General features: G+C 55.1%; 8 protein-coding genes across 8 annotated transcripts; 4 read left to right on the plus strand and 4 right to left on the minus strand.

Moving 5' to 3' along the window:
• Positions 1-377: 377 nt before the first annotated feature.
• On the plus strand, positions 378-1478 carry COL26b_006408 (uncharacterized protein; the record flags this gene model as incomplete). The annotated part of the gene is made up of 2 exons (XM_053179227.1): positions 378-801; positions 865-1478. The coding sequence occupies 2 exons, from the start codon at positions 378-380 to the stop codon at positions 1476-1478; spliced, it is 1038 nt and encodes a 345-aa protein (XP_053036814.1).
• Positions 1479-1667: 189 nt separating this feature from the next.
• Positions 1668-2385, minus strand: COL26b_006409 (uncharacterized protein; the record flags this gene model as incomplete). Its single annotated transcript, XM_053179228.1, has 2 exons — positions 1668-2165; positions 2251-2385. 2 exons carry the CDS (start codon positions 2383-2385, stop codon positions 1668-1670), a joined length of 633 nt encoding a protein of 210 aa, XP_053036815.1.
• An 866-nt stretch (positions 2386-3251) lies between these two features.
• On the minus strand, positions 3252-4776 carry COL26b_006410 (uncharacterized protein; the record flags this gene model as incomplete). The annotated part of the gene is made up of 3 exons (XM_053179229.1): positions 3252-4005; positions 4055-4377; positions 4483-4776. 3 exons carry the CDS (start codon positions 4774-4776, stop codon positions 3252-3254), a joined length of 1371 nt encoding a protein of 456 aa, XP_053036816.1.
• Positions 4777-6347: 1571 nt separating this feature from the next.
• COL26b_006411 (uncharacterized protein) lies at positions 6348-7939 on the plus strand (the record flags this gene model as incomplete). The annotated part of the gene is made up of 2 exons (XM_053179230.1): positions 6348-6711; positions 6762-7939. 2 exons carry the CDS (start codon positions 6348-6350, stop codon positions 7937-7939), a joined length of 1542 nt encoding a protein of 513 aa, XP_053036817.1.
• Positions 7940-12760: 4821 nt separating this feature from the next.
• On the minus strand, positions 12761-16092 carry COL26b_006412 (uncharacterized protein; the record flags this gene model as incomplete). The annotated part of the gene is made up of 3 exons (XM_053179231.1): positions 12761-15373; positions 15439-15534; positions 15616-16092. 3 exons carry the CDS (start codon positions 16090-16092, stop codon positions 12761-12763), a joined length of 3186 nt encoding a protein of 1061 aa, XP_053036818.1.
• Positions 16093-19076: 2984 nt separating this feature from the next.
• COL26b_006413 (uncharacterized protein) lies at positions 19077-20189 on the plus strand (the record flags this gene model as incomplete). The annotated part of the gene is made up of 1 exon (XM_053179232.1): positions 19077-20189. One exon carries the CDS (start codon positions 19077-19079, stop codon positions 20187-20189), a length of 1113 nt encoding a protein of 370 aa, XP_053036819.1.
• A 761-nt stretch (positions 20190-20950) lies between these two features.
• On the minus strand, positions 20951-23789 carry SET2 (histone methyltransferase set2; the record flags this gene model as incomplete). The annotated part of the gene is made up of 3 exons (XM_053179233.1): positions 20951-21670; positions 21719-23319; positions 23396-23789. 3 exons carry the CDS (start codon positions 23787-23789, stop codon positions 20951-20953), a joined length of 2715 nt encoding a protein of 904 aa, XP_053036820.1.
• A 1735-nt stretch (positions 23790-25524) lies between these two features.
• COL26b_006415 (uncharacterized protein) lies at positions 25525-25974 on the plus strand (the record flags this gene model as incomplete). Its single annotated transcript, XM_053179234.1, has 2 exons — positions 25525-25780; positions 25820-25974. 2 exons carry the CDS (start codon positions 25525-25527, stop codon positions 25972-25974), a joined length of 411 nt encoding a protein of 136 aa, XP_053036821.1.
• Between the last annotated feature and the right edge of the window lie 963 nt (positions 25975-26937).

A 26937-nucleotide genomic window follows, 5' to 3' on the forward strand; every position in this document is an offset into this window, starting at 1 on the left:
CGACCAGTCGACTTGGCTATTCCTGGTCGCCAATAGAACTCTGCCAGTGTTTATGCAAGGGACGAGACTTCCCTAATAAAAGGTGTAATAAGGATAGTTAACGATATCGAGATACCTTATAGTCACCGTGCGAAGTAGACGTCACACTGTGCAAAGGTGGATGACCCGAAGTTCCGCCGATCTGGCACATGCGCGCTAGCTCGAAATTTCCAATTCGATGTGTTCATGAATTTTTTGGATGACGTTCAGACTTTGAGCCTCGCGAAGCCGGGCCCGAGCTGACCCAAGAAAAAGGCCCGCCCCAATTCGTCGATTTACCTCCCCTGCAACATCGAAGCTCATGCGCAGCCGAAATTCAATCCGAACAACCTCTCAACATGGCCTGCCAGAGCTGCCGCTACCAAGCCCGGCTCCTAGCCCGGAGTCTTCGAGCTACCGCAGAACTTTCAAGTGCATCTTCGACCCAGAACGTCCTCGCCCGCCGTGCGATAGCCTCTTCTGCCCCGGCAACCCAAACTACGAGACCGACAGCGGCGAGCGGAGCGAGATATTTTAGCCAATCTGTGCCCAGGAAAGATGTTAAAGGCGCAAGCTTCAAGCAGGCGATCCGCGCGGGTATGCTCGCCGCGGCACCCAAGACGATGGCGGCTTCGCTGACGACGAACCGTCTCGAGGCGTTGTACGGTGCCTGCGCCAAGCCTGCCCTGTACAAGATTTCCGAGCAAGACCGCCACAACGAGACGGTGAGGATGACGGATGACGGCGAGGAAGTCGGCGAGGCTCAGGGTCCCTGGCTCGAAGGTAGGCATAATGCCCCGCCATAAGATATCCCAAGATGCTAACATGATTGCCCGCCAAAAACAGCCCTCGACCTCCAGCCTTCATTCTCCTCCTGGTCCCAGACCACGATGCTGCACATGTACATCGTCCTAGCCCGCCTCCGCTGCCTCGACCGCGACGCAGCCCAAGCCCTGCAGCACCAGTTCATCGACCAGTTCTTCTTCGACTGCGAGCGCATGATGCACCTTAACCACGGCATGACGTCGTCCGCGCTGCGCCAGCGCTACCTCAAGGAGATATTCGTGCAGTGGCGCGGCCTCATCGCCGCCTACGACGAGGGCATCGTCAAGGACGACCGCGTCCTCGGCGCCGCCGTCTGGCGCAACCTATTCAAGTCCCGCGAGGACGCCGACATGCGCCAGGTCGCCGCCGTCGTCGCGTGGATCCGCGCCAGCCTGCGCGACCTCGAGGCCGGCGCCGTGGAGGACCTGCTCGTGGACCCGCGGACGGTGTTCAGACGGGACCTGAAGGACATGTTCAAGCTCGTGGACGCGTTTGCGCCGGAGCTGCAGGGGGAGTTTGGGACGCTGGGCGCGAAGGGGGAGGGGCTGCCGCCGCCTGAGCCGGTTGCGGAGAGGCAGGGCGCCGTGTACGAGGAGGTTGAGTCATTAAAGGAGGCTGCTGCCAAGGTTTTGTAAAGAGCTGGAATGCGCTTCTTTTGTGTACCATCATGGCAATACGCTTGTAATTCTGTACAATCACCGGCATACTAGAGGCGTCACCATGAATGATGATGCTTACGGCTCATGAGGGTCGGAAAAAGTAGACATGTCCACGAACCCCAAGTCTCCATTGGAGACCCAACAAGGAATGAAAAAACACCCATCTTATGCCTTCTCCCACATCTGGAACTCATACCGCGTGCCGTTCTCCTCAATCTCGCCCCCCTCAACCTCCTCGCCAACCCACCCGTCCAGCTCCCGCTTCTCCCTCCTCTTCCACCCCTCCGCCGCGTCCTCGCCGCCAAGCTTAAGCGGGAAGAACGCATCGCACTCAAAGTCGCCCAGCACCCTCGTTAGAAGCACCCGCTTCGCCTCGGGCAGCTCCAGCGCGGCGCCGTAGATCTGCGCGCCCCCGATGACGAAGACCTTGCTGCTGACCTCTTCACCGGGCCGGCTGCGCACGAAGGCGAGGGCCTGCTCGAGCGAGCCGACCTTGACGGGCTCCTTGTCGTAGTCCGCCGGGGTCGCGGCGGAGGAGTCGAAGGGAGGGTGGGAGCGGGAGATGACAATGTTGAGGCGGCCCTTGAGAGGGCGGAAGCGCGGGGGGATGCTGTCCCATGTTTTACGGCCCATGATCACTGCATTCTTTGCGCCGGAGGGGGCCTGGTGATGTGTGTTAGTCTGGGTGCATTTGAGGTGTGTTGCGTTGCCGTCGGTTGAGTGAGGAATGAGGGCGGAAGAAGGTTACCTGAGCTGGAAGCCTCTTGGTCACGCGCGCAAAGTAGGCCATCTCCTTTTTCAAACCCGTCCAGGGGAGGCCCCCCTTGGCTCCGATGCCCATGTTGCGCGTCGCCGCGACGATGAGTGTGAGTTCGTGGCTCATTTTTGATGACGTTGTGTGTTTTTGCGCTATGCTCCGCTTTCCAAACGGCAGGTTTGGTCAAACTCAGTTTTAAGACAGCTGCTAAATAGCTAGGTGTTGGGTTATTGGGCTGGCTTGCTTGTACTGAATGTTCACTGACAAAGCAGTATGAATGACGAATTGCGGTTCATTCTAGGTTTTGCGGGACGAGGTGAGGACGAAAATGGCTTGCACAAGGCGGGCGATTGGTGGGTTTGGTCCCCCCCAACGAACCATCGAATCAGACTACACCTCCGAGACAAACCGCGACGACAACGGTCAAGACAACAAATTTGATCAGTTATCAGGACCTGGGAAACAAGTGTAGCATCTATTCGTGATATTTTCTGGAAACTTTTTCAAGTTCAGATTCATCGTCGCTGAGCGATGGAAGAAATTGGGGGACTCGCCTCAGAAAGAAAAGAAAGAAAGGGGGAAAAAAGTTCAACATGTCAAAAGAATTCATTTGAACCCTTAAACCCCACCGATCAGATATGGACACCAGGGCGCTGCGATTGCGCTGACCTGACCGCTGGGCCATTTTGCTCTTCTCGCCGGTTGACAACAAAGCAGCAGAAGCAAGAACATATAGGCTGTCGCCTAAGATGAGAGCCATCGCCCCCGCCGTCTTTAGCCATGTCAGTCTGAACAGGGTCATATATCACCCCGAATCCCACGCTCAGGTGATGAAGCCTCGAATAAATTTATATGGTATATAATAATGTGATTTCTCATCACGATTCCAGTTTGCGCCACTGCCAAGAACTCCATTCGACGTCCCGTCATGAGTTATGAAGCCACCTTACTAATATTAGGAAATTCAGGTCGTGTTCATCCTCTACCCGATCTCATCGCAGTTCCACCGAAGGGAAATACCGAGGCCCCGCGAAGCCCTTTGCGAGAACCGCTTGTATATCAATGTTGCTTCCAGATGCACGGCTGCTGCTCCACATCTTGAGGAGAATGAACCGCCCCGAGACTGGGGGGTCAAACCGTATGGTACACTTGCTCTTGTCCTTCTCGATGAAGAACTTGGCGTGCGGCGCCATTAATTCACCGCCCACAGCTCGGACAGCTTCTTGGGTTGCCATCTGAGTGGCCTCAACAGCCTCTGCCAGAGACATATTCGACGGGTCTCGGCGTCTGTTGTTGAAAGAATAATCTTCAAAATCATACCTGTCCGACGCGAACGGGTTCCCATCATCGCTACTATCGCTTTCGAACGGCAGCGATCCGATTCTATTCGGTGCTCGCCTATTGACCGAGATTCTTGGTGTATCTTCGTCATCCGTCTCCTCGTAGCTGCACTCGGTTGTGATGTTGAAAGGTGGCAGCTGACTTGTGAACTCTGCGGGTATTTGTGCCGTCCGCTGCTCGTTTTCGTCATCTTCCCCGTCCATACTGTACATCCGTCTCTGTCGAGTGTGTGTCCTGGTCACGGTAGTTCCGTCCTCATGGTGCCGAATAGAGATGATTGGGGCCAGCGGTCTTGTGGACGATGATCGGCCTGATCTCAATGAAGCATATTGAATCTCATATTGTGCCGTTCGCGTCAAGACCTCATCCTGGTGCATGGATACGAATACCATGCCCTCTCGTACACTACGAAAGCGTCAGTCACAATCTGTGGCTCTGCGCAAGGCCGACTTACGGCGAGGAGTAATTCAAAGCTGGAGCCTTGATCACGAGCTCTTTCAAACTGAACGGCGTCGCACCCTGGTGCTTCAGTATGATATTGCAACGATTAGACTGCGTGCAATAGACGGTCTTGTCGTCTCTTAGTATGTTGTCGTAAGCATATGAAGACCCGTTTTCGAATAGTCCTCCGTCGCAGCTCAGGATTTCCATCTTCAGCTGGCCTGGCTCGACCTGACCATATCTTCCATATCGAAAACCCTTGAAACTCTGCGAGGCTCTTTCAGAATCCAGCTTCCTCCTCTTTACACGTCGGTTCTCCTCGGGGTACTCCTCCGACTGCGGAAGTGGTGACAGATTTGGTGGGGATAGATTTGGAGGCATCCTGGGCGGAGAAAAGGGTGATGAGCTGTACTGAGCCCTCTGGTTCCACAATGCTCTAACCGCCTCCAAATCGTCTTCAGCGCCGACGTCGTGTCGCTGTCGGCCGTTCAAGGATCGGATAGTTCGGTAGCCAAAAACTGGGGGCAGTTGCGTGGCCGGGCGCCGGGAGTCGTCCTCTGGTCTTTGGTCGTTCTGTAGGGTCTCTAACAAGCCAGTCGCTTGATTACGATTCCGTGAGCGCTCCAAGACAGGATCTGACGCCGATGAAATGAAAGCAGTCAGATCACTCAGGGTGTTGCCCACGAAGTTCCCCAGAAGTTCGTCGTATTCCGCCTGGAAGTGCCTGTCTGCCATCTGTCGTCGTGCGGCTCGGACGATGTCTCCCGTGTCGTCTGTGTCGTACGGATCTTCCTGATCTCCGTGGGATGCGTAAAGTTCAGCTCCCCAGAGACGGTGCCGAGGGGGAAGCGGGGGACGAGGGCCGCGGTTCGAAGGCAAGGGCGGTAGCGGGGGGAGTCTGCGATATGGCGGTAGGGGCGGAAAGTCTTGATCTCGCCGTTGAGGGTTCTGACTCGGGTCTGGCCGCTGTGACGACATGCTTCGTCAGAGGACGATTTTGAGGGTCCAGCGACGCAGACACCAGAAGACAGGAGCGGCTCGCAAAGCTCGTCGGTCCTCAGTGTCAGGTGGCCAGAGGTCGCAGGAGGGTTGGCGGTTCCGAATCGACGTAAGAAATGTGGGTTCGACGGGCGGTGGCTTCGGGGGAAGCTGACGGTGCTGAGGTCGTGGTTAACTGCACATCAAGCTGCAGGAAACCGGTCAAAGAATGCATGCACCTGAAGAACTGATTAGGTGACCAGGCGAACACATCGGAAGCTGTGCAGAAGAGGAGTCGGCAGTTCGAGTCTGCAGGCTGCCGAAGATAGGGCTCGAAGACGAGGGCGGAACCTCCTCCACTGGGGGGGTTTGCACTCACACACGAGGCGTTTGCAGGCGGGGGGCCGATCGGTGAAGGCTACCATTAATCGTCGCAAACGAGGAACGAGATGCTGATGGGTTCGAAATGCTCTAAGAGGTATGGAAGCGATATTTTCGAGAGAACCAGAGGATGCTGGCGCGAGTGGCCGTCGCAGCAGCTCGCCGTGTCGTCAGCAGGGCAGTAAAAGGCGGAAGTTGGTTGGTCGATGGTTGAAGTTGGACGGCTACTCGAAAGTCCAATCCAGCAGGAGGGAGGCAAGCAAACGAACAGTTTCAGTGGTGGGATCGCCCTGATGCACCCGCTAAAGTAAGCCCCTGGCCCTGTCCATCGCGGGGTTCCGTGCCTGTAAGAACTGCCCGTGATGCAGGGAAGGAGGCAGCGCCGATAATTGATAGCAGCTACTTCTGATTCGCGCGCATTCGTGCTGGAGAGTAAGGTACCAATTAAGCGTGGCTTTAGCGCGTTATCCGTGCCAGTCCGGGGCCTGCGTTGGACGTGCCTTGCGCCTTGGTCGTCACGTTAACAATTTCTGTTTGCTGGCGTCTCTGTCTCTGCCTCTGTCTCTCTTAGTGAACCTCTCTGGCCTTCAGCCTTGCTTTGCTTCATGAGCTGAGGCCTTATATCAACATCAACTCTTCAGCCGGCGACGTCATTTTAGCGACTTGATCTGCTCACTTGCGATTGCAGCAAAAGCTGCCTCCGACCCGAACACTGCGACCCTCGTAAACCCTCGCCTACGCCCAGCTCGCTCGATCCGGTTTCACTTTCCTCTTACCGATTCGCTGCGTCGCGCATCTCATCAGTCAGTGCCTGGCGCAAACTTATCTCAAGATCCCCCCCGACGAATCGGCCATCAGCTGAACTCGTCCAAACGACGCGACCACCACCGATTGCGCATCCATCGCGCCTTCCTCAGCCCATCTCAATTTCATCTCACTAGCTCAGCATGGAGGAGCAATCACAGCCTCAAGACAAGCCCGCCCCAGAGGCTGCTGCACCAGCGGTTGCGCCTGCCGCTGCAATTGAGACTAGCGCAGCACCTCCACAGCCTCAGCCTCAACAAGTCTCTATCCCAAGCCATCCCATGCCCGACATGGCCAACGGCTTCAACCCCAACTTGCATGCATCCATGGACCAGGTGCTTCCTGACGCTTTGCAGGAAGTCATGCCAGGAGCTATGCCGGAAATTCTCCCCGGCATGTTGCCTACGGGCGAGATGTTCATGCCTCAGCTTCTGCAGCCAGACGCGCAGCAAATGCTCATGAACAACGGCGCGTTGCCAAGTGTTCCTGCCAACGCGATGACCGCAGGTATGAATTTCTCACCTCTGTCTTTGTATGCCCTTATTGACCCTTTCCAGATGAGATCGCGCTCTACGACCGTCAGATTCGCCTCTGGGGTATGAAGGCCCAGGAGAAGATCCGCAACGCAAACATCCTTCTCATCACCATGAAGGCTCTCGCCAACGAGATCGCCAAGAACCTCGTGCTCGCCGGCATCGGCACCCTCACCATCCTTGACGGTGCCGGCGTCTCTGAGTCAGACCTTGGCTCGCAATTCTTCCTTTCTGAAGAGGAGAACCACGTCGGCCAGAACCGCGCTCACGCTGCTGCTGCCGCTATTCGCAAGCTTAACCCGCGCGTCAATGTCCATGTCGACGCCGAGGGCATCAAGTCCAAGGGAACGAGCTACTTCTCCGCCTTTGACATCGTCATCGCTACCGACCTCGACCCCGACTCCCTGAACATCATCAACACCGCCACCCGTCTGCACCAGAAGTCTTTCTACGCCGCCGGCACCCAAGGCATGTACGGCTTCATCTTCTCCGACCTGATCGAGCACGACTACGTCATTGAGAGAGATCTCGGCAACATGGCAACCAAGCTGCAGCCCGAGACGCGGACCCGCAGCGTTGTTGCCGTGAACACGAAGAAGGAGGGCGGCAAGACTATCGAAGTGGTTACGAAGCGCGAACTCTACTCGACCTGGTACCTGGCTAGTGACGGTGCCACGTTGCCTGAGGAGTACGCCAAGAGCCCGCGTCGCAGGAAGGCCGTCAGCCCCGTCCTCTCCTGCTTGCGAGCTCTCTGGGATTTCCAGGTCCTCAACGGCGGTCGTCTGCCCAATCACAATAAGGAAGATTTGGGACTGTTCACTAAGCTCGCGACGGCCAAGCACGCCCAGCTCGGTCTGCCGTCCGAGACTCTCCGTTCAGAGGTCCTCAGGAGCTTCTTGCAGAACATTGGCAGCGAGATGGCACCCGTCACGGCCATTCTTGGAGGACAGCTTGCCCAGGATGTCATCAACGTTCTCGGCCAGACACAGCAGCCGATTCAGAACATGGTCGTCTTCGATGGTAACAGCATGGAAGCGTCAGTCTACCCGCTGCACCCCGTCGGTGAGCTGGGCAGGGGTCTGCTCTCTCTTGCTGCGCCGAGCGGTCTCATGCCTAACGGAGGCGCTATGGTCCCTGACCCCAGCATGATGATGAACATGGACGGCACGGTGGACTTTGGTAATGCCATCATGACTCAGTAAGCCGTCTATATCGCATTAGATCAACCAGGCTATGATGGCAGCGTAGACTGCCACGCTTGAAAACCTCAAAATACATGGGCCGGGGGTGGTGTGTACAACAATTTGACTGCCAGGAATTGAGTTACAGGATGCCCCATCTCAATGCCTTCACCTGGAGAGGGAGAAAAGGCTCGGAGATATGTAATATTAGCTACACTGTAATAAACCAAAAAGACGTTGCTCACGCTCAGAGACGGTCGATCGGGTTCACTTGCGGGATGTGATATCTTGAACTCTTTTGGACCTCGCTAAATGCACTGCCACTTGACATTTTGTTGATGAACAGCAGTAATATGGGCCGGAGAAGGCACCTCCCAGCAGGTCGCTTTGGTGCACCGTATGACCAAGGCCCGTGGCTGCCCACTGGGTTCGGCGAGTCGAAGGACCTGCCATCACCAGATTACGAAGTGGAAAACCGACGAGGAAAAAAACTATCCAGAGCCAGATAGCTCTCATGAGTCTCATAGAGACTATTTAAAAAAGAAGAATGAAAGAAAAAAGAAAAAAAAAAAAAGTGTCATACGCTCTGTGCCCATATGGAGCGTCGAACCAGAGCGCCGTGCAGATGTTAACAGAGCCATCTGACCAACGGTATATTTTTAATGCTGTGATCTACTGACCAGGCCATATGCCAGAAAGATGTCCCAGTAGCTGTTGAGATCCCAAGGTGATTTTTTCCCCAAGTATGTAGACTCACAGTCTAGGCAGGAGGGGCGGGTGCTGCCTGCTTGCTTTCACGTTGCAACTCATCTAGGTAGGCAGCAAAAGGTGTTCGCTGTGAACCACTGCCTTTGTTCCCAGCTTTCAGGGTTCTCTGACCACTCATCTCAGATAAGGTTTCTGCGCAGGGATTGACAGACAGCCGTCAACCCCGTGTTCGCTCCTTCTGAGTGATCAAATCTACTCTCTCCTCACCCACAATGGTCACCATATTCCACCTGCACTTTCCCAACTTTTGCGTGTATGACGCAGTGCCAGCCTACTTTCTGCCGGTCCTTGCCCAACATGTCAACACCTATGCAACTACATCCCATCTCTGTTCTGTGATTATCCGGGGTCTTCATCACGGCCGTTTCTATTAGGTCGCCCACAGTATTTGCCATATGGTAGATTCTTCTTGTTCATGCCTCATAGGTAATCATGGCCTTGAGTCTGGAAAACTTCGGGAGTCAATGTAGGTACAAATCCTTCCCCCAATCTGCCGTCTGACGTATCCGTAGACTTTTGCAATATTTGTGACCTCACCCCCTTTCCATTGCCAGCACATTCGAAAATCCCTAATCTAAACCTAGCCAGGTTCACCTTTTGCTCAGTCTAGTTTCTTGTCATGACATTAAATAGGGCTGCAGGTAAATCTTCCCATATCCAGACTCTACATCTCTCCTGCTGTGTAGTGACAGCCCCAAGTTCCTCCTATTTCAGGGGCTTTTGCTAGGAGCAGCAGCTTGTTCTACTCAAAGCTCAAAAGTTTCGGCATCTTCTTAAAATTATTTACGTAGAATAAGTCAGGAGATGGGCAGTCTGTCGGTAGCTCACGTCACGGGACGAGTACTCGGGGCGTCATCCTGGGAAGACTTTGAACGTCTGCCATCTCATGAACCAACCTAGTTTGCTGACGCCAGGCCATGCAAGCACAATTTCGTTGCAGGAATGAGTATCGACAAATATTTCATCTCTCTTATGTTCACAAAGCAGTAAGTGTCGCCGCATGAGCGGATTGTTGACTGTTAACCTAGTCAGCACTCCATCTGGACGACGTTATAAGACGGCATTTTCTGTCTTTGGAGATCAGAAGTGGTACGCACGGCATATCTTGCCTTCTTGTGCTTTCTATTGTCCAGCTATAGAATAACAGAGACGAGTGTGGTGGAATGTTATTTGGAATCAGACAAGATTGTTGGCATGGAGCAAATATCCAAGAGGTATTCCTAGTATAGTAACCAAAGGAAAATACAAACCAACAGAGACGGAGATCACGACTTGATATTTTGAGTAAAGCTAGTACTCTTATCTAATAATATCATATGTCCTCGGTCGCAGCATGTCCAAACCTAGGGTGAAGCAAGCGCCACACTATCGCACGTCCCGGCCATTGTCATTTGTTTGGCCAATCCCTCGATGGAAAGCCCTCCTTATATCATACTAATTTCAAGAATTTCGTGTTATATCTTCGAGTAGCTTTGAGATTACGGTAGCCTCTCGAGACGGCGCTGTAAATAGTGTCGAAACATGGTGGATTATTTTGGGGTTTCTTTAGACACGAATCGCGTTGCGCATCATTTCGGACATGTAAGCAAAAGCGGTTCATTGGACATGTCCACCTTCTTGTCTTATCACAACTTTGGTATCAGAAAGCAAATGGAAACCTGAGGACCAACCAGTTCTTATCCGTCATCGTCCGTGATTGCATCTTTTGGGTATTCACAATGTTCAAAGGGGCTTCTCACCTGGGATCGACTGAGGGGGTGCTCTCAGACAGTCTGTGGCCTTGGAGACGCGGCTATCCAGGAACAATAAGCTATCATCCGCACGACTTCGTAATTATTCCCATAAGAAATGTTAGCTTCGTGTTTTATATAGTCATTTCACTTGAGTTCTGCAACACTATATATCCATGTGTTACATCGATGGTCATAAGTCATATTTACAGCGGGAGTCTCATCACATACAGCGGCAATAAATTCGTATGATTCCATCCGATCTGATTGGTTAGACATCCGATCCATCACAGATAGACCACAAGTAGATTTTGTGAAGACACAGCAGGCGGATGGCACTTAAAGTTATTGCTATGGAATTTGAGACTGAAGATATCAAGGAGAGAAAAGGGCTTGGACAGGTTAATTGTCACTCTAGAACGAAAGCTAAGCCGAGGTCTCCTGCAGTGCTCTTCTCAAACACGAGTGACACACGACCTTTGATAGTCACCGCCCAAATATCTGCAGAGACTGCCATCAGCTAAGCATTTGGATTTGATCATAGAGCTTTGACTTATATTCCGTGACGGAACGGCGTCTAGGCGTCTGAAGTTAAGTAGACCGCAAGACTGACCTGCCTTCAGGGCCACTGGAGTTATCTGTGTCTTGTAGCTTAGTGGTAGGTTGATCTCTTGGATAACAAGACCCAATGGGAGAATCCTTCGACGCTTGGGAGATCATGATTCGCAACATGCCGAAAGCAAGCCGGAGTCCATTGTTGCACGGTCGTGTCGAGGGATCAAGGCAAAATCGCGATGACTGCCACTCTTGTTGTCTTGACAGTATTCGCAGCACTGAGAATGCGTATGGCATCTAGTTCTACCAGCATCAGAGAGTCAAATCGTGCTTATTGGGTCGTCGCCTTTGCTCTGTGATTCATGGGAGATACCAAGCTGACGACCACGGCGATCGACGAAGAAAGTTTTCTGTCGACTTCGTGACCTACGCAAGACGGCGTCAACATCTCAAAAACTTGCTCTCGTGAGTATCGATATACTCCAGCACGAAAGACCAATGAAGCGGACGGATTGCGGATTTCTAGAAGTGAGCATGTAAAGGCCCAACTTTGAATATGACCTCTTTCCAGTAACCGACCGACTTCCATACGTCTCAGGGGACATTCTATATGATATGGTGTAGGCACCAATCTAGCAACACCTTTCGTTCGAAAATCAATTCCAGAAACCAGTCGAGTAACGCCAGAGAGTCTCTGATCTGTATGCTACTGTTGGTGTTATTGCTGCTGCGTTTGGACTGCCCTTGATGGCGTAGGCGGCCGACCGGACTCAGTTTCGGCACGCCGTCGCCCGACTTCGTTTTGTGATTATTGATGACCAGTATTCACATTGGACATGCACACCCCGACTTCTGCTGATTCAATTTAAGGAACACTGGCCACGAGCATAGACATGCCACAACATCTAACATCGGGGTGCCGGCAAAACGCCTGATTATCGACGACGACAGGGCTTCTTCGCAGCATCGTCAAGGATCTACGACCAGTCTTCAGAAGCCATAGAAGGGTCACGGGGGTGGCAATCCCTCGAACATACTGGCATATCACATAACATCAGCACACGGGGAGAATCAACTTTGAGAACCATCCATTCTTTTCGTATTCATTATCATGCCAAATCTATTGGAGTACTTTGACTCCGGCCTTTCGGCCCTAGCTCTCATATCCTTTAGAAAGCCTCCACCGACTTTTCAGCCCTAGCTCTCAGTCAAACTTCAGAGCGAGACAGACATTCCCTCGCTGCGAAGGAGCCATCCTGACTTTTCAGTCCTAGCTCTCAATCGTTCCAACGGGAGATCACACTCCCTGGTATAAACCAAAGCTAATCAAGATAATAATACAAGAGGTTTTCGCTTTTCCTATCCCTTTCCTCTGTGTGCAAAATATGTTTGTATGAATCGTGTGCGGTTGTTCTTTAACCCTTTGACTCCGGGGTTGGGCGATAGATTTTGTCTAATGTGAAGACCGCCTTTTATGGCTTCAAAGCCAAGGGCTCGATAATGGCTCGAAAAGTAGATGTTCTGGCGACTGGTGCACTCGTCTTGGTTCAGCTCCAACAGTATTGGTAGCAGGCTAAAGGGTAGTTTTGCCTGCAGTTACGTTGCAAGATTCTTCTTGAACCGATGCCGCCGCGGTGGCGGCTCGAGTAGCATACCCCTCGGGTCTTGGGTTCTTCTTGGGACGGCCGCGACCACGCTTGGCAGGCTCCGGTCTAAGGGCAGGGAGGATCTCCGACTTGCCAGACTTGGGCGCGGCAGACTTTGGTCCACGAGGGCCAGGCTTCTGCTTCTAGCGAGAGCCCCGACGCTCGTCTCCATTCTCCTCGGCACGCTGGCGCTGAATCTTGTTGTTGTTGATGTTCCAGCCGCGGATTTGAATGGGGGCTCTACGCGGTGGGGGCTCGGTCGGGGCATAGTCCTTGATGTTCTCCTTATAGTCGTACTGCACTGTACGCAACTCTGGACCCGTCGGCCAGCCAACCCGGTGAGGGGGAATAGGCGCCGGTGCCAGCTTGGGATACCGGCTGTTAGGGCCGGCAGAGCTGGGGGTCGACGAACCGCTGCCCGCCCTGCTTCTCGGGGGAGGCTCATTGGGCTGCTGCTGGATGAACTGCAGTGAAGGAGGGCTCTGCACAGGAGCGACGGAAGCATTGGTCGGGGACATGCCCGGGGGAACATAAGATTGCTGCTGAGGAAGCGGCGGAGGCTGCGATCCGGGGTATGGGGGGTACGGCTGCATCATGGGCAGACCAGGCTGTTCGTTAGTGTAGCCATTGTGGTAAGGTCTTGGAGGACCAGGAGGGTAGAAAGAGCCGCTGTTGGAGCTCATGTATGGGGGCGGGGGCTGCTGTTGAGCCTGCTGGTGCTCAGGCGGAATGCTCTCCGGTGCGGCGGGTGCGCTCTTACGGCCTCTAGACGGGCGCAGAGGCGGAAGCGGGGAGCTTCTGTCTTGGGCAGGATTCGTGAAAGGCATGCGGGATGAGGAGCCTGCTTGTTGCATCTGCGAAGGGGCGGGCGGCAGAGGTCCCCCCTGCATTGGCATGCCCGACATGTGGTACGGCTGCTGAGGCTGGCTGTACGCGGTGTTGTGGTAGTCGTGATGCCCAGGCGGCGGTCCCTCCATGGGCGCAGAGTAGAGACGTGGGTCAATCATGGGATCCACAGGCGGGTACTGTTGCTGCGGGTGAGGAGGCGGCATATGCTGTTGCTGCTGCTGCTCGTAATAGGGAGCATTGTGCTCGGGATACATAGAGTGACGGCGGCCGTCGTTCGAGGTCTCGATGGAAGCCCTCATCTGCGACATCTCAACCGGACGAGCGGGGGGTAGCTGATGCTCGATAGATTGATGAATCCGAGTGTCCGGTCCAGGCGAGGCAAGACGGGGCTCCACCCAGCCACCAGCGTTCGGAGGAGGCAATGACATCTGTGAGTCGGGATGGGCAGCCTGCATAGGGTAGGCGGGCTCCATGTGGTGAGGAGGAGCATCCATCGGGGCAGCATAGACCGGAGGAGGCGCATCTGCCATCGGCACGTCGACAGGCTGTTGTTGGTAGTCACCGGTGATGGCGCCAGCCAGCAACAATAGTGCCGAAGTGTCAGCCGACTCGGTCACGGTGTTGGCGATGACGGGCGTAGGCGGGGCTTCAGTCGCCGGCTCAGAATCGCCAAAGATATCCCGAATTGCGTCGTACGCACGGGTCGTGGTTCTGGCCGGTGTAGGAGGCTGGACGACAACTGGCTTTTCCTCGACAGGGTTGACTTCCTTCTCCTCTCCCTCAACCGCCTCGGCGGCGCTGACGAGGTCATCAAGACCAGCAATGTTGAGAGCGGAATCATTGCAAGGGAGGGGAGATCCAGCGGGAGTCTCCTCGACGCTCTGGGATTCCTTGATGGACTCGGCAAGGGCTCTTTGCTCGGCATAATCGGCGGCAATGTCCTTGAGCTGCTTGAGCTCCTCTCCCTCGATGTCTTCCTCGGCAATTTCGTACTGATCGCAGACAGCAGACAGGACGTCGGCCATCGAGTCCCGGACTGGCTTTTCCTCAAGTGAGGTGTCAACCTTCGCCACGGGCGCATAACGCGAGGCGTGGATGGCTCGGCCAGATGTGGTGAGATAGACAGTCGGATGCATAGGATCAGCCTCCGCCTTGGGAGGCTCGGCGTCGTTCTTGCTGGTAGGAAGAAAGTAGCCATAGCGAGGGTGGACGCCGTGCTTCTCGACAAGGTCCTTATCCATGTCGTCGTCCTCAACAAGACGTGCATCCCAGCGAGCGAGCAGAGGGTCGTAGTGCCAAGTGTTGGAGTTTGGCTTGCCAAAGTACTTGCCTCGCTTGGCAACCGTGGCGCCGTGCTTTGCAGAATTTGTCGAATCGCGATATCCAATTTCGTCATCGTCAAACTGGAAAGTAGGCGGCACAATAATGCGGTTGGCAATCATGGCTCCGTTCTTGGCCGGTGGGCGGTTGACCTGTCTGCAGCCATACTCATCCGGCTCCGAAGCCTTCGCAGGCAGCGGAGGTTCTCTCTGGTCGGCGGAGACCGGGCCCTCGGGGACAGGTGTGCTCTCATTAGACTCATCCTCGACGGGAGCGTGCTGCGCCGACATGATGCCCGCAATGTGATTAGCAGGCGCGACATCGCCGGCGGTCCGCTTGGAGGCGGGCTGGCCATCGGGCTGGTCTCTGGCCTTGCGCTTGGTCCGTGGTGCAGCGGCGGCGGGCGCTGCCGCGGTTTCTTTGTGTTGAGGCTCCGCCCAGGCAGCCTGGCGGAGGGCGTGAGCCTCAGTGCCCTCAATGAGCTGAGGGTAGGGCACGAGATGGCCGTCAACGTAGACTTCATAGATGCCAAACTCTGAGGCTTCCTTGTCTGAAATTTGTTTGTAATTCCAGCCGCCGTCGACGAGCTGAGTGGGCACGCGTGAGCAAGCAGGCCACACGACGACCGAGCGAGAAATGGTAAGATACTTACGTCAATAGGCAGGCCATGGTCATGGAGATACTCCAAAAGATCGAGGCGATGAATCTGCGCATCCAAAAATCTGTCTTCAAGATCCTCAAGTCCGTTCTAATGCCGCGGATCACCGCCAGTTAGCGGACGACGACCAGGGTAAAAAACATGACATGTCAGTCCGGGGTTCACACGTACCTCGAAAATCTCTTGCACGGCCTCGCGCTGCATCTCCTTGGCGGCGAGGACCATCTTCTGGTCAATCCCAAGCTTGGTCTTTGCGACGGCGAGTCTCTTGGTGAAGCGATCTTGGAGGTGATCAGTGACCACATCAAACTCTGGCACCGACGTGTAGTAATCGCCGTCCTTGGTCAGTCTTCTGACGGTCCGCGTCGCCAAGTCTTGCAGCGCAGGCTTTACGGCATTAGCCAAAGCCGCATACTGAGCCTTGAGCTCGCGTTGACGCTCGTAGGCAGCCTGGACTTTGTCGTCGCTGAACTGCTTGAAGCGGCCGCGTCGACCGGTCCCGGCTGTGGGCGCGGGTTTGGGTGCTGCCTCTTTTCTTGGGACGGCGGGTCTCCTGCCCCTGCCTCTACCTCTGCCTCTGGTCGCTCTAGGCGTCGGCTGAGGCGTCGGCGTCGAAGCAGACTGCTCCGGTGTTTCTGTGTCTGACATGATGGCGGTGATGGCCGTTCATGAAAGATACGTGACAGACTGGGGGGGAAGGAAATGGGGGTAAGTGGAGGCAAAAGTGAGAGCGGGTAAGTGTGTAATGAGACGTGTGAGGGTAGGAGAGATGAGATCAGTTAAGCGGCCGGCAGAAAAATCGAGAGACTCTCTGTCGGCCGGTCAGTGAGTCGCTTCCCTGGTGCGTGAGCCAGCGCGACTGTCTATCTTTCTCTCGGGGAAGGAGGGAGGACGGTGAAGAGTGTGTAGAGTCTTTTGGTTGAAGAAGTTCGTTGTTGGCTGAGAGTTGTTCGGAGAAAGACGAGGGTGTGGATTGGGCCAGCGGGAACGGGTGTGGGCTAAGAAAAAGCAGCCGCCTGGCCTTTCTCACTGATGTCTCTCGCAACGACCGAGAATTACTCGACGAGCAACCAATCTGAGCAGGGTAAAAATGTGATCGCGATAAAGATGAGAAGCTTCCGCAGCGACCGCTGTAGGTGAGAATGGGGCGGCGAAAGCGGTGTTGAAGTGCGTCGTGGACCAAGAGTGCTGCGAATTTCCCCTTCTTGCCTTTTGCAAAGAATAATACCGAGCGTACCAGGCCAGGCGGAGCGCAGCAGAGCGGTGCAGTGGCAGGAGCAGACCAGACGTGACCACCCTGCTACAGCGAGGCGGAAAGGCAAGGCCCAGCCCAGCACACTTACACCAATCTGGCAGGAGTCGGCAGGATTTCTCCGCTGCTGATTCGTCCGGAGTGCCTGATAATCCGGTAGCCGGAAATAGTTTCTCACCCCTGTCGAAGGGGGAAGGTACTGAGTACTTGCACCGCCTGCCATCTGGCAGTGTGCGGCCGCGTACTGTGGTCACCCACCGGCCGCCCAGGTCACAGTTACTCGCTCTGGGGCAGAGTCAGGGCCCGTTCAGCTCAGTGTAAGCCTTCTGCCCGCGATTTGCTTTGCTTCGCTGTACTGCGTACTGCGACTGTGCCTTGCCTTGCTCTGTCCTGCTTCGTTGGCTATGGGCCGCTCAGGTCCTCGAAACGGTGGATTTGCGACTTGGCAGGCCAACCGACAAGAATGCCTGAGATGCGGACTTTGGTAACAGACTCAGTCAGAGGCATGTATTCTGGTCTGGTGTACGTAGTAGTTCTCCTCATCCTCTGATTCAGCAGCAGCCCATTCGCCCTCCCTCCGTCCCTCCGTCCCTCCGTCCATCCTGCTCACTAGTCACCAACACTGCCGCCCGCTCCGGCAGACGAATCGACTCGATTCGGTATTTAGGCGGGCTGACTGGCGTCTAATGGGAATTGATTGTATGACGACGAGCATTGCAAGCCAAGGTGTCGCATCGTCGCATAATAACCACCGCCGGATGCAGAACCACACACACGCGCCAGAGTCAAGAGTCAGCAGCAGACAAACAAGCATTGAAAACCCGTGTCTAGCATCAACCGTCAAAGAGATGGACAGAAACCCAAGTCGTGGCCGGCGAGGATGTGGCCTGTCCCCCCCGTCCCATCCCTCTGACGTGACGAAAGCCACACCCAACAGCCAGTGCCCGTTTTTCACTACCCCCAGACAGACCCAAAGCAAGAAAAACCCACGCTTTGCGCACAAGAGGAACTTCCGCTACCGTCACGGTTTTGGAAACGGGGCCACGCCGTTGACTGCCGAGTGGCGATCCGGCCTGGTCCTGCGGTTGATGACGGGGAGATCCGTTGGAATCCTTTGGTAATCGCGCATCCTGTCAAGCCGGATACTTTTTCCTTTGCTTTCTTTTTTTAATCTCACCATGATGGCGGCTCCCAAACAGACATTTTTCTCAACCCCCAGTCCCAAGTTCGGACGAGTCGGACGGGGGGCACTTTTCCAGGACCTTGTCCCGTCCGAGAAGTGGGCCCTACTGCACCCAGATCCCGAGCTCCAGCCGGGTCTCTCTCTTGTCTCCAGCCTCTCCAGTAGTCTAGCAACCAGATGCAAGATGGTGTTGGTTGTGGCTAATGAGATCCCATAATGCAGAAGGCAATGGCACCAGATTACGTGTGTTTCCGAGGTGTTTTAAGGCGCCCGTTGGCTTTGGCAGCCACAGCCATCTGTTGACATTCATGTCTGAATGAGTGCAAGGCAACCACCTGCGCCTGGCAACAGAGCAAACACAGACCTGGAATGCTGATTGCTGAATTATCATCCCTTGCGTCTGCTAAGGTGCTCAACACCCAAGGTTCCGTAAGCCTCATTTGAAGTCTGGTCCACCAAGGGGGTAAGAAGAGACGAGCACACGATGGCCTCCCAAACGCTCACTCAGCGATGGCTCATCAAGCTCACGAGATGCATCAAATCAACCAATCCCTCGAGAAAACGTCACCTTACAGAAATGCAACATGGAAAATCTCCTCTCCCTGCAAGAAAAAACCATTTGAATTCCCAATGGTACCAGAGAAAAAATAAAAGTCCACACCGCACAACACACACGCCCCAAGGTGGAGCTCCATTTACGCACCGCAAAGTCCCTGAACCAGCACCTTACAACTCTGTTAACGTGGTGAGGTACCGTGTACGCGCTCCCGCCCCGGCGCGTCTCCAGTTCCCAATCGACGCTGGAGCACCCCCTGCGGTTCTCCATAATCCGGTGTCGCCCCGTCCAGGGGGTAGGGTGGCAGAAGCTTTGTCGCGCGGTGCCTGCTGGGAAAGGCCAAAGAGCCCAGCCACGGACGACGGCGGCGGGGGCCACTTGCGACCGGCTGAACCTCGTCTATTCCCGAGCCGCCGGGGCGCACTACACCTTCGGTCAACGACCTCTCATACCGCCCGGGCAAAAAAAGTCGTCGGTGACTGTGGGGTAAAGTAACTTAAGTCGGCGCGACACCACTCCACGAATAGCTACACCACACGACGTCGCAAACGACGACAACCGCCCTTGACGATCCCCTTCCGGCTCCAATCGCACATACACACTCGCCAAACCCCCGCGACACCCGATTGACAATCACAGCCATGGGGAAGAAGCGCACCGCCAGCCAGATCACTCACAAAAACCACTTCGTCGACTCCGCTAAGAAGAGGAAACCAAACGGCCCTCCGTCGAGCAGCAAGAAGTCCAAACAGCCCGCCAACGACAACCCCGCAAAGAAGAAGGCGCAGCAGCAGTATCACCAGAACCAGGAACCCGTCATCCCCTTCTCGCCCGAAGACGCGATCCTACTCATCGGCGAGGGCGACCTCAGCTTCGCCGCGAGTCTGGCGACGCACCACGGCTGCCGCAACGTCACGGCCACCGTCCTCGAGAAGAACGAAAAGGAGCTGCTGGAGAAGTACCCCCACGCCGACGAGAACATTGCCCAAATCACCCACCCCGGAAGCAGGCCCAAACCCAAAACCAAGGCAGAGGATGGCGACGGCGAAAACGACGAGGAAGACGAAGATGCGAACGAAGACTCCCCAGCGGCAGACGAGGAGGAAGACGATGAAGACGCCGAATACAAACCCTCCCTGCCTCCCAACAACAACAAGATCCTCTACAACATCGACGCGCGCACAATGAAACCCTTCACCCGGCGCACCACCTCCCAGAACCACCACGGCACCGCCACGACCACGAAACACGGTCTCTACAAGCGCATCATCTTCAACTTCCCCCACGTCGGCGGCAAGTCCACCGACGTCAACCGCCAGGTCCGCTACAACCAGGAGCTCCTCGTCGCCTTCTTCAAGTCCGCCCTGCCCTCCCTCGCGCCCCGCGGCACCCTCGTCGTCACCCTCTTCGAGGGCCACCCCTACACCCTCTGGAACATCAAGGACCTCGGCCGCCACGCCGGCCTGCAGGCCCTGCAGAGCTTCCGCTTCCACGCCCGCGCGTACCCGGGGTACCGGCACGCGCGCACCCTCGGCGTCGTGCGGGAGAAGAAGGGCACCGGCGAGGCGAGCGGGAACGCGTGGAGGGGCGAGGACCGGCCCGCGCGGAGTTTTGTGTTCATGAGGACCGGCGAGGCGCCCGAGGCGCTGCCGGCGCAGAAGAAGAAGAAGAGGAAGGGCGGGGAGGAGAGTAGCAGTGACGAGGAGTCGGATTTCGACGACGAGGTGGGGGATATCGAGGATGACTTTGAGTGAGGGCATTTGCGCGTGTGTCTACGGGATCTCATTTTCTTGGGTTGGAGCATCATTTGCGTGAGGCATACAGCACGACGGCATGGGCATTAGACAGTCTCGAACGGTTTCTAATCAGGCATGGGTACCACGGCGTTCTTCAGGAAAGGGAAAAGTCAAACAAATTTGGAGGAGCTTCACAGCATTTCAAAAGCCAGATACCATGCTTGTTACTTGTGCAATTAGCCTCCGTCTTGGGGCTTGCACGACAAGAAAAATCATTTCTCAGAATTTAACAATATGCCATTATGCCATGACCACGTATGGTAATGTGGGTATGCTTTTCAGGGTCCCCTCAGGGCCCTCGTGAGAGAGAAATAAGCAACGCCGCCGTCCTTAAACCCGCCCCCCCTGCCTGCCTGCCTGCCGAGAAACCACATGCTAGAATGCCGCCTGTGCTCCCACCTCTACATGCCTGATCAAGGGAAAAAAGTTGTGTTGATGCTGAATACGCAGATATAGCTTCCGCAAGCCCGCATGACCGTCTGCTCCTCGTTTTGAATATCCACATGGCGAAAACAATAGAAAATCGAAAATAACAATGGCAGCAACCAAGTGCTCTGGGTCTGCTGAATCCCTTTCCGAAAAGAAAAATGCAATATGCTTGCTTGTACGTACAGCGCCGAGTCTCGCTTATTCTTCGCTCGTTCTCGGCTGGCCCTCCTTCCAAATGAAGGTGCCAAATTGGCAACTTTTCCCCCTTACGTCCTGTCCTCGTCCCAGTTCTAGTGGCCGAGAACCTCTTGCCTGGTCGCTGCAGCGGGCTCTCCTTCTCCAGCCACGATTACGCCACCATTGATTCGGGGCCCATCAAAGATACCCTGAGTTTTCGTGGCTTCCTCTCGCTCAGCTTCCTCGTTCTCTCTCATCAGAGCTTCCTCCTGCTCCCTAAGCGCTTGTTGCTCTTCAGTCAGAGACTCTGGAGAATCAGTCGGCGCCGGCTCTGTGGGCGGCGGGGGCGGTGGAGGAGGCGGCGCACCGTCCTCCACATCTTCCTCCCTCAAGCGCTTCGTTGAGGGTCCATCCGAAGGCGTCAGGTTCGGTGAAGCAGCCGCCTCGTCCTCGCGCTTCCGCTTTCTCTCTGGGCTACCCGTCGACGCAGTCTCCTCGTCGTCAGAAAGCATAACTTCATCGGCGATGTCCACCATGGCATCAACGTCCGTTGCTGGACCATTGACGCCTGCATCCTTTGGCCCATGACGGACAGCCTTCTCCTTCTCGTAGTTCTTCATTTTCACTACAGCCCTGTCCAAGAAATCCTTGACGTAGGTCTTGACCTTCCTGGCTTGCTTCTGATCCAAAGGCTGGGTTGGATCACGGACATGGTTTCTTTTGTAGTCCGATGAGACCAGCTTCTTGCTAATGTCCTTGCCGAACCGCTTGAGATCCTCCTTGGGAAGCTTGTGTTTGTACTTATCAATCACGTACTTGATGTGAGGAAATAACTAAAGGACGTTAGTAGGCATTCATGCCGCGTGGGAAAATGGACGTACCGTATTCTCATAGATCTTCATCTGCTTCTCAACACTGAGAGAGCGCCACTTTTCTGGCTTGGGCTCTTGCACGGGTGTTTCTGCCCGCTGCGGTGTCTGAGAAGCCGAAGGCCTGGGAGTTTGTTCCTTCGTCACCTTGTCGATGATGTCCCTCAGCCTCTGTTGCTCCTCTCGCGCCTTGTTGGCTATGGTTGGCGCATCAGCCGGCTTAGTCGGCCTCTCCCACCTTGTTACACCGGTCTTACTATAGAAGTAGGTGTTACCTGCCGGGTCGGTTGCAGTGAACCATCCAGCCGGAAGAGGGCCGTTGGGGAAGTGTTGTCTTCTGGGTCGTGGGGGACCGTTCGCTAGGTGTGGATTCCGCTGTGGCATACTGTTTCTTGGACCCTTCGGAATCTCGACATTTTGGAACGGGTCGGGAGTCGATTTGGCGGTAGTGTCTTCTTCGCGTTCTGCGTTGCGCCTCTCCTGAAAGGAGTTGGTGGTCGGGGCGTTGGGGTCAAACTTTCGCTTCCCAATGCGGTACCCCAACTCCAACTTTGCCCACTCTTCCAACAGCTTCTTCGACCTGACGCTGACCTCTTCGTTTTCCGATTGAGCCAGCTTGGTGATTGTGTCTTCAATCTTTGAGCCCTCTATCTTGTTCCTGGTCAATCGAGGAAATTTGTCAAGAATGTCCAAGACCTGGAGAATGACATTGTGGTCGTCGATGAACATGTTGAGGGTGGTTTTGAGGATTTGGTAGGCGTGCATGCGCATGACACAGTGGATGACCCGCTCATCACTGCACTGCTGGATGCGCTGCAGCAGTTTGACTGCAATCCATTTCTCCTTCGTCTGCATCAGGGTCGCCATCACCTTGCGTGCGCCATCCTCATTGAGGCTTCTGGCCTGTACGCTGTTAACGTACTCCTCATCATCCTCTTCGACCTTCTTCTTCCTGGGCTTCTTGGCGACCGCAGTGTCCCAGCTGTCTCCATCGTCAATGCCGAGAGCTTCAACAGTTGCGAGGGGCAGCTTGGTGGATCGCTCGGTCTGAGTCTTGCCACCAATAAATCCAGTGCAGTTGACCTCGCCACAGTAGCAGGGTTGGGGGTTGGCCCCGTAGCGGTCTACGTTGTAGTTGAATACCAGCTCCTCGCCAGCCTTGATTTTGCGCGAGGTGAAAATACCCATGCGTAGCTTTTCTCCGACGACCCATTTGTCGACGTAGCAGTTTGGATTGCAGGAGTGGTTGCAGAAACGACCCAGGTTTCCCTTCTTCGTGGCGTCGACGAATTCGTGCTTGGTAAGCGACATGAAGTAAAAATGCTTGATGCCCTCATCGTCGTACTGCGACATGCGCCGCCTAAATGTTGGCTCGTTGATGACTTCGCCAATGTACTCGAAAATGAAGTCGTTAGCTTGCATGTCGACATTGGCGCGGAGACCGAATCCTTTCTTGTCTGTCTTGATGACTGAAACATTGGCGTACTGCTTGCGCTGAAATCTCTGATTCTGGCACCCGTCGCCGCAATTTCCAGTGCCCACAACGCACTCCATTCTCGTCGCTCTGTTGATGCAGTCGGAGTCCTCGCCACATGAGTAGTTTTTCCCGTCCTCTGCAACGCAAATTTTAGTCAGGGGCCGCTCGCGATTGCCTCGCGTCGGGCAGAAAGGGAGGCATGGGGGACTTACGCCACTCGGAACGGCAATCACAGTCCAAGGCATCGTGATCTGTTGAGCCCATGTGCTTCGATCCATATAGACAGTCCGGAATGACTTGAAAGGTATTGCATGCTTCCTCTCGAACATCGGGCAGATCGCTGAACAGGACGGTTTCGCGCTTGACGGGCTTCTGAGAGGCTTTGCGGGAAAGCTTCAGCCGGCTATTCGTACCAGGAGTGGAGGCCCCCTCGTCGTTGGTATTCTCGCCCCCAGGCGACATGCTGACGGCGCGGGAGCCGTGGTTGCTCTTGTTGTGCGATGATGCCCGGCTCGTTTCTCGCTCCATCTTGACCCCATTCGGCGCAAGACCGTCTTCGATTTTTACTTCCTCCATCTTCATCGTCGCCAGCGCTTCATCCTCCATCAAGCAATCGAGAAAGCCCTCGGCAGGGCGGGCGCACAGGAGGGAGGCGGGAGATTGTCGCGAATCGGGTCGTCCTGAAGAATGGATTGGGACAAAGGGTCAAAGGACGCGGACGCGACAGGCGAAAGAATTGGCGAATCGGTAGGCCGGTACGCTTGTGAGAGCTGCAGCAGTTTTGTTGGGGTGGAGCAGGAGAGGATTGGAAAGGTATGGGAAGAGGAGATGGGGGACGACTTGCGAGGCGGCGGCGGCGCGTTAGGAGAGAGAGCGGTTAGCAGTCCGAGCCAAAGGTTTCCCGCATCGCAAAAAAGCTGGTCGTCGCACGAGGATTGACAGCAAACCCGGCAGCGATTGGGCAATGGCAAATTTTTAAAAATCGACAAATCACCCACCCAGAGAAACCTAACACTGGGCTGTCGGCAACCGAGAGAGAAGCAATGTTTCCAGGGCGAAGTCGCAAAGGATTTGGAAGGGACGACAGGCGAGAATAATCTCACAGTGGCTTCCAACTGAGCCTGGACGGCAGCCACTCAGCCTGCCGCGCTTGGGCCAAACCTAGCCACTTCCGTTCCTTGAGCGAATCTGCGCCGAGCTTACTACCAACAGCGACTTCATCTCGGTGGAGCACACCCGACCGCGGCGCGACACCTACAATGTGGACCGGGAACACGACAGGCGCGGAACATTGATGCGGCCGGGTTCCGAGGCCTAGACTTCTTTCAAAATCCGATCGTAGCTTCCCCAGAATGACTGTCGCGAGATCCATCCAATTGTCGCGTGCGTAATAACCCCACCTGAACTTATTGAAGTTTAAAAGTCCGAGTTGGAGATCCCACGTCACTGATGCCTCCACAGAAAGAGCACGCATTCTGCCCAATGCTATTCGACGCAATGTAAGCGCATTTGATCAAAGAAATGGAATTACAAGAGGCTGCACGCAGGGGCGGATCACCGTGTTCTGTTGTTGGGGCCTCAAGTTTTGCATTTGCTATTGCTGGTCATCTAATTCGAACTGGTCAGCAATGTTGTGTAACAATGGCGGAGCCTGAATACCTTCTATGTGAGGCGTGAACAGCGCCATGAGGCTGATTGAGATATTTGGCACCCCGTCCGCCTTTGTTGCGGAATTCACTCAGATGCGAATTCCCGAATTACTTGCCTCGTCAAACATGGTCACAGTTAAGCATGGACCAGGGCTTATCTGGAGCAAGAAGATGGTTTCCAGGTTCTCTCACCGACACTTCGCATCCACCTGCCCTGCATGCTCTTCCAAGAGAACACCCCTGGACATGGCCTTTTCCAAGCCTCTCCAGATTTGCCATTGGAATTTTCCTATCCTCCCCGTGATGTATTCACTGCGCCTACCTGAGTTGTTTCGGCCAGAAAAGGTATCAAGGGACAAGAGGAAATATAGCTCTGAGCCGAATGCCAATCCCGCAGTCCTAGTTCCGGAGCAAGTGAGAAGTTCGAGCTTTGTCGCACGAAACGAATTCGAAGCCTTGGATAATTCCCACACATTTGATTGTCTGGGAACAAGGCTTGGGCCACGGTTCCTGTTGAAACGAGTGGCAGGATATTGGCATATCTGGCTAGGACTGCAACTGTTGCCCACTGCCGATGGCCATCGCTCCACTCCAGGAATGCCACGACGCATGTTCATCCGATGCGCAGAGATTCAAGTGCAACGTCGACGGCGGCAACGAAGCATCGAGCTACTTTGGCGCGCACCTGCACGATGGCCCAGCCCGAGTCATCCACTGGTCTGGAGGGTAAGGGGAGTTTGAAGCAGCATGACGCACAGCTCAGAGGTGCAGAAGACAAATTCCCGGCGAAAGCGGTGTTGGGCAAGGTGCTGTACCGTCAGATGGAGAGAAGCAGGCATGTAGGCGTACCCGAGTTGGGCAACGATGCCCTGCTAGTGACGGGCGGTCGGTGCCGTTTGGTGTCGTCTGGAGATGGCTCCGCCATTGGCATGGACGGGTTGTACATGGGTGGGTCTCCCAGTGGGAGGATGCCAACTCATTGTGCAGCAAAGACGTCGCTGAAGCCGGATGAAGAAGACCAGCAGCCTGAGGAAGTCCAAGAGTATAAAGAGGCGGTGGACGAACGCGGCAATTGGGGCAGCAAGACCATTTCCCGACCCTTTGCACTCGATGTCGTTCGTCGCGACAGTCATCAGTTTTGAGTTGCGTGTGCCTGGTTTCCTAATTCTTCTCAGCCTCATTGTTTCGATCGCTTCCTTTCCGCCCGGTCACGTTTTGGGCCGCCCCCCAGAAATCATGGGGATTCAGCCCACTCAGGTGCAGCGCGGCCTCACAGTGTCTGGCTGCGGCTCCCTCTGTCAACTGCGGGAAATGTGACGAACCCGTGCCCTGTGCTGGCTCTTGTGCCGTTGTTGGTCGGTGATTGGAGAAGAGGGAATCCAGTGGTTTCCCCCGACAGTCACCAGCGAGCTGGATTTGGCTGCGCGACGGCCAATGAAGGTGCTGAATGGCATTCCGGACGATGGCATTGCGCGGGCACTAAAAAGGCCCCTGTTTCCTTATTCGGTCGTCTGTCGATCACGTTTCTTCATTTTCTGTTCCACCGTCGACAAGGAGACCGCGATGGGCGAGAAGAAAAAGGCGCGCATTCCAAGCGGAATGATGGGATGACAGTGAACTCTAACGGAGGTGGGAGGGAGGAGATGGGAACGCGCTGAAGCAGCCACCACAGCGGAGAGGGGAGAAAGTGAGTTGGAAGGGGGAGGGGCAGTTGCTGACTTGAGTTGCATGGTGGGGGGAAGGCCACGCTCCAGGGCGGCCGATACGAGTTCCATGCTGCCAGCGCACCGACCAGCAAGCAGAAGGAAGGGAATGGACTTCACTCACTTTCTCCGTCACTTTTCGTCTTCGCCAGCTAGTGCTGAATCAGTCTTTGGGTTTCTTAAGCTGACGTGCTATATCCAAGCTTGCTGGAGACAGAGAAGGAAAACAAAAGTCATGTTTTCGGCAGACACCACGACAATGACGTCCTGCAAGTGGCAGAGAGTCAAGTCAGGCGGGAGGTGTTCCCCGATAGGATTGGCTAGTTGGCGCAACCCTCCCCCTCTGGCAGTATCAAGCACTGCATTTGCAGCTGCAGGCGGCACTCTCTCCATTGCCTTGCC

The sequence above is a fragment of the Colletotrichum chrysophilum genome (genome assembly GCF_026319265.1).
Source record: "Colletotrichum chrysophilum strain AFK26 chromosome Unknown scaffold_47, whole genome shotgun sequence".
In the NCBI taxonomy this organism is placed as follows: Eukaryota; Fungi; Ascomycota; class Sordariomycetes; order Glomerellales; family Glomerellaceae; genus Colletotrichum; species Colletotrichum chrysophilum.